Source organism: Rhinopithecus bieti, unplaced genomic scaffold, assembly GCF_001698545.2.
Source record: "Rhinopithecus bieti isolate Rb0 unplaced genomic scaffold, ASM169854v2 scaffold_11534, whole genome shotgun sequence".
In the NCBI taxonomy this organism is placed as follows: domain Eukaryota; kingdom Metazoa; phylum Chordata; class Mammalia; order Primates; family Cercopithecidae; genus Rhinopithecus; species Rhinopithecus bieti.
Genome location: NW_016806764.1, coordinates 44,313 through 50,892, shown reverse-complemented (window position 1 = coordinate 50,892; position 6,580 = coordinate 44,313). Strand labels below are relative to the sequence as shown.

Sequence of the window (6,580 nt, the reverse complement as noted above, 5' to 3'; positions counted from 1 at the left end):
AAAAATTAGTTGGTCATGGTGGTGCATGCCTGCAGTCCCAGGTACTCAGAAGGCTGAGGTGGGAGGATCACATAAATCCAGGAGATTAGGCTGCAGTCAGCTATAATCACACCACTGCACTCTAACCTGGGTGACAAAGTGAGACTGTATCTTAAAAAAAAGAGAGGGATGATATACGTGTCTGTTTAGGAATAATTATTTTAAGCTTAAAAGGGATTGACTTTTAGTTTAAGCCAGATTAAAAAAGAGTCATTTCATCCCTAAGTAAACTTTTTAAAGTAAAAACAAATAAGACTGCTCCAAAATGGAGTCTAACTTAAAAGACAGGTTTAGGTAGATGACCCCTTACCACCCAGCTCACAATAGCTATGGGGCAATGGATAACCAAGTCTTCGTCCACCTACAACCTAACTAGCTCCTAACTGGCAGAAACAAATTTAGAATAGGTCTAGAGAAGCTCTTGTAATCAACTTTAGAAGAGGGTCAACTTTAATAGAGGTCAAAACTTATATTAACTTTTAGAGAAAAAAAGAAAACTTTATCAATCTCAACCAGCTAAATACTGTGATCAATAACAAAAATTCTTAAGTTTGATGGTTGGCAAGAATTTGGCAGCTGTTTTGACTGTAGTCATCTCAAAGAAGTAACATCATTGATATCAACTGTCTCATTCTACTCTTTGGCAATCATCTACATAAACATATTAGTGTACCTTTTGGATACTCTGATGAGATGGTCAAAACCACATAGCCCTAAAAGCCATAGAACTTACTTACTGCTTGTTATAAAGCACATTTCCAATGAGAGCCCCAAGACATCCTGATACTTCTAAAATTTTATTAACTACAGTAGGAGCTGCTCCACCTGCTCCAGGGAATTTTAATGCAAATCCCAAGGTTATAATATTAAATGCTCTAGCTGAAGTTGTTGGAGCACCAACAGCAGAGAACAACATAATATTAACTATTACCCTTTAAATCAAAAACAGTGAGAAATTTATATAGTCTTTTCATCTGAAGAGTCCTTTAGAAACTTTTGGTTAAACTTCAAAATACCATGGTCAATCCATGTATATGAAATGTCCAGAAAAGGCAAATCTATGGAGATAGAAAACAGATTAGTGGTTGTCTGTGGCTGAGGGATCTTATTGGAATGATGTAAATGCTCTAAAACTAAATACAGTGATGGCTACACAATTCGATAAACTTACTAAAATTTCTGGATTGCATACTTAAAGTAAGTTAATTTTATGATGTATAATTTATAATTCATTAAAGTTAATTAAAAGATATTGTGGTCCCAATATATTTTCATTTTGTAGACAAGGACATCAGAGGGAGATAAGTGGGGGAACCTGTCAAAGGTCAGAGAGCAAGTTTTGACTGAACATGGAATTAATTCAATAATTTTAACTCCAAACCTTGGACATGGTCATATTCATGAAATCTATCATAGTTGAGAAGGATACTGCTTACATATATCAAAATGGTTCCAGAATCATAGTCATGTCTCAAAATTGAAGTCTAAGTGGTAGAAAATATAAGTCATGTGGTAGCCAATCTTAACTAATGCCTAACTATGCCAATAGCACAAGAGGATGGTGATGGTTAATTGAGCATTATTCTTGCTCAATTAAGCATCAAACATTTTCTGGCTAGTTTTATTCCCAGGAATGGAGACAATCTTACTGCCATAGAGCTGGGGAGGGGGGCTATTACAGCTAGGATTACAACAAAATTTAATGATGAACATTATGATATTGTGAAGAAGAAACTTTGAAAGAAGTCAGTTTATAGAGACCTGTAAGAAAAAATTGCCTAAGGCCTACAACTAACTTTCTTTTCTTCCTTCCTTTCTTTCTTTCTTTCTTTCTTTCTCTTTCTTTCTTTTCTCTTTTTCTTTCTTTCTTTCTTTTTCTTTCTCTTTCTTTCTCTCTCTCTCCCTCCCTCCCTCTCTTTCTTTCTTCCTTTCTTTCCTTTTTTTTTGTTTGACAAGGTCTTACTATGCCACCCAGGCTGGAGTGCAGTGGTGCAATCTTGGCTCACTGCAGCCTTGACCTCCTGGGCTCAAGCAGTCCTCCCACCTCAGCTTCCCCAGTAGCTGGGACTACAGGCACACACCACTATGTCCGGCAAATTTTTGTATTTTTTGTAGAGACAGGGTTTCGCCATGTTGCCCAGGCTGGTCTCAAACGCCTGGGCTCAAGCAATCCACCTGCCATGGCCTCCCAAAATGCTGGGATTACAGGCATGAGCCACTGAGCCTGGCCTGAATTCAGTATTTCCAACATTTGCTATTACTATACTAATGGAAAAGGTGTAACAAAGAAGTTGAGGTTACGAGATAATGTCTCACATCTCAGCTCAAAGCATCCAGAGAGATGGTCCTCTTCAAGGGGAGAGGTCACAAGACATCACACAATATCAATTAGAACCCCAAAACTACAGCTGGCCCTTTGTCATGTTCCACTTCTGATAGGTAAAATGTAAGGACCACAAACCAGGTCGGTATCGAAAAACACACTATAGGAAGGCTCCAACATTTATTTCCCATTTTATCTTAGTCACATGGATAAGGACTTCTTCCCTTCAGAAATACTTGGCAAAACTCCCACTCTCCCTACTGTTAATAGCTTCAAGAAGTTGTTTCAAAGCATCACAATATTAATGAATTATATGCTTAAAGTTAGCATTTTAAGCTATAATAACCATGTTAACGTAAAAAAATTCACAGCTAAAGCCATGAGAATTAGGTTCTTAAGCAAAGCTACTATTGATATCAGCAATTATAAAGGGGTTCAAGAATAATGATAATTTCTGAGACACAGGAGATCTGTAGCATATACTGGCGAATTGAGTAAGGTGGCCTCATGAGAAATTACAGTATTTTCTTTGGAATTAGTAACTTACATGAGAGCCCAATAGCAGCAGTGGAGGTCAAAGCATTTGATATTGAGGTAAACTGCATGGTGCTTGAACTAGTGGTGGTGGCAACAGCAGCTGCTGGAGCCAAACCTAAAAATCAAAGTAACAAAAGGAAAATATGTCATTAAAATAATTTTAAAAGTAAAACACCATTATAACAAGGTTCATCAATATGGAGAAATAAAAACAAAGCAAGGAAAAGCAGGTATCCTGAAACCTAATCAATAAGACAGAGTAAAAGCTTGATTAAAAAAACAGTTCATTGGTACTACTTTAGTATAGTCAGTCTTCTAGCACCATCATAACAAAGAAATTCTACTTTACTGAAAAAGAAGTCCTAAGAGGGGGGATCCACTTCCAGAACTGCAGCATAAAAAGTCCCATGAACCTGTTCCAAGTAAATCCATAACCAGCCAAAAGTTCCAGCAAAAAGTTGTTTTTTTTTTTCTTTAAATTGGAAATGGCTAGAAATTGTTCTAAGAGCCCATAGCAAATGAAAAGACATTTATTCAAGAAAATCTGCTAAAACTCAGTAATCTAACAGTGACAGTCTATGGCATATGAGCCACAAGGCACTCCTTTCCTTTCACCATCCCCTTGTCTACCTTGACAGAAGCTACTCCCCAGGGAGGGGTAGCCAAAACTGGACTCCCTCTGACCCCAGCTCCCAATCAAGGAATAGAGTATCCCAATGGGAGAGACAAGTAGCCAGCATTTCTTATCGCTTCCAACACAGAGTTGAAGGGGCGAAATTCCTGTTGAGTATAGCCAAGAGTTCAAGGGCTCCCTTCCTTTACTCACAGGGTGGCGACTCAACCCCAAGCAGAGAAGGCTGAGAATACTGAGGCCCCAATCACCCTCACCCTGATTATCCCAGCCCAGTTCACTTGCAGGGTTAAGGTCCACACCTGAAGAGGTAAGCAAGAAGACCAGTGGCTACTGTCACTGCCCAGTACCCAAAGCACTGGCTGAACGATTCTGCCCAGGGATAAAGGCCATTCATAAGAACAGAGGGCTCCCAAGCCATCCCCAAAAGAACTGACTTTATTGAAACAGAGTATGAGGACATTCAAGTCCAAAACCTTACTCTAAAAAATGGAGATTTGGGAGGTAAACAATTAAGAGGAGGCAGGGAACTTTATGAGAATAACAATTCAGGGTGTAAGTCGGCTAGTTTATCAGAGATAACCAGGGGAAAAGAAAGCTGAAAAGGGCTGTCCTGAAATCAGAAGAATGAAGTACTGATGTACGCTACAACATGAATGAATCTTGAAAACATTATGCTAAATGTAAGAAGCCAGACCAAAAAAGCAAACCAAAAAAAGTTTCATATTGTGAAATTCTATTTATATGAAATGTCCAGAATAGGCAAATTCATAGACAGAAAGTATATTAATGATTCCCAGGGGCTGGGAGGAATAGGTAATGGGGAGTGACTGCTAATGGGTATAGGGTTTTTTGTGGGGGGGCGATGAAAATGTTCTCAAATTACATAGTGGTGATAGTTGTACACTATGTGACTATATTAAAAACCACTGAATTGTATACTTAAAAATGGTGAATTTTAAGATGTGAATTATACCTCAATTATGCTATTATTAAAAAAAACACATTATCATCTCAATAGAAGTAGTAAAAGCATTTGATAAAATCCAATACCCTTTCATGGCACAAACACTCAACAAATTAGGAAGAGAAGGGAGCTTCCTAAACAGGATAAAGGGCACTAATGAATAAGCTATAGTAACATCACACTTAATGGAGAAAGACTAAATACTTTCCCACTACCATCAGAAACAAAACAAGGATGTCCGCTCTAACCACTTCGATTCAACAATACATTGAAAATTCTAGCCAGGACAATAGGCAGGAAAAAGAAATAAAACGCATGTGGATTGAAAAGAAAGAAGTAAAACTATCTCTATTCACAGATGACATGATCATGAACACAGAAAATTCTAAGAAATAAAAAATCTACTAGAACAATAAACAAGTTCTGTAAGGTTGCAGGATAAAAGATAAATATACAAAAATAAATTACATTTCTATATTATAACAATGAACAATACAAAATGAAAGAAAGTAAGAATATAATTCCATTTATGATTGCTCACAAAGAAATACTCAAGGACAATTTTAAATTACATAATGTACACAAAATATGAAACATCATTTGAAGAAATTAAAGATGTTCTAAATAAATAAAAAGATATGTTTATGGATCAAAAGACTTACTATTGCTAATATGGTACGATAGACAGAAAACTGGTCCCCAAAGATGGCCTAATACCCAGAACCTGTGAACATATTGCCTTACTTGATAAAAGGGACTTTACAGATGGGATTAAGGTTAAATACCTTGAGATATCCTGAATTATCCAAGTGAGAAAATTTAATGACCCCAGTCCTTTAAAGTAGAGAACCTTTCCAGGATGTGGTCAGAGGTAGATGGGACTACAAGAGAATGGTCAGAAAGACACAAAATTGCTGATACAAATGGCCAAGAAAGCACATGAAAACATGCTCACTATCTTTAGTCATTAGGGAATTGCAAATCAAAGCCACAATGAGATACTGCATTATACCCATTAGGATGGCTATAATCAAAAAGATAGATCAAGTGTTGATGAGGACGTGGAGAAATTGGAATTTTTTAACACTGCTGTTGGAAATGTAAAATGCTGTACCTCTTTGGAAAACTGTCTGACATTTCCTCAAAGGGCTAACATAGTGTTACCGTATGACCCAGCAATTCTACTCTTAGGGATATATATATACATGCCAAAAAGAGATGAAACATATATTCACACAAAAACATATATGTGAATATTCATGGCAGTATTATTCAAAACAGACAAGAGGTAGAAACCCAAATGCCTATTAACTGATGAATAGATGAATAAAATACAGTGTATCCATGCAATAGAATTGTACTTGCCGTAAAAGAAAAAGTAGTAATACATGCTACCACATGAATGAGTTTTGAAAGCATGCGAAGTGAAAGAAGCTAGTCACGAAAGACCAAATAATATATTATTCCATTTATTAAAAATACATGATTCCATTACAGAGACAAAATGTAGATTAGTGGTTGCCAAGGACTGGGGAAAAGGAGGAATGGGCAATGACTGCTAATGGGTAGAGAGTTTCTTTTGGGGATGATGAAAATATTCTAATATGGCCTATTGTAATGGTGGCTGCATAGCTCTGTGAATCACTGAACTGTACATTTTAAATGGGTGAACTGTACAGTATGTAAAGAATAAATGAAGATCTGGAATAAATTTTCAGAAAACAGATTACCTGCCTCTTTAAAAAGAAAACTATAAGAATAAATTAATGCATAATGACACAAATAAGATTAATGAGTTACTTGAAAGCAAAGTTCATATCTTTTCATCCCCACTACAGATCAATGCACATGGCACATAATAGCAATTGTTCAATAAGTGTTTCTGCTGAATTGAACCAACTTTTTCTAGACTCTAACACACAATTACAGATATTCTATTTTACCTTTAAAAAGAAAAGGTGCTTAATAAGTAACTGTACTTGTATCTGCATTCAACTGTCATGGTGACAAATGATGTAAGGTTCTGCTATCCAAAACATCTAGGTCCTCTGGGGGTGAAAGAGACAGAAAGGAGATATGGGGA

General features: G+C 36.7%; 1 protein-coding gene across 2 annotated transcripts in view; it reads right to left on the bottom strand.

The window, feature by feature from the left end:
* The window catches only part of NUP62CL (nucleoporin 62 C-terminal like), a 63,066-nt gene that overhangs the window by 18,160 nt on the left and 38,326 nt on the right, over positions 1 to 6,580 (bottom strand). The window contains exon 2 of one of the 2 annotated variants that reach the window (XM_017877560.1): positions 2,910 to 3,014. In XM_017877560.1, the coding sequence (XP_017733049.1) occupies positions 2,910 to 2,967 (58 nt within the window). In that variant the 5' untranslated portion in view covers positions 2,968 to 3,014. Of the gene's footprint in view, positions 1 to 2,909; positions 3,017 to 6,580 lie in introns of those variants that run through there. The other variant, XM_017877561.1, reaches the window with a different exon arrangement.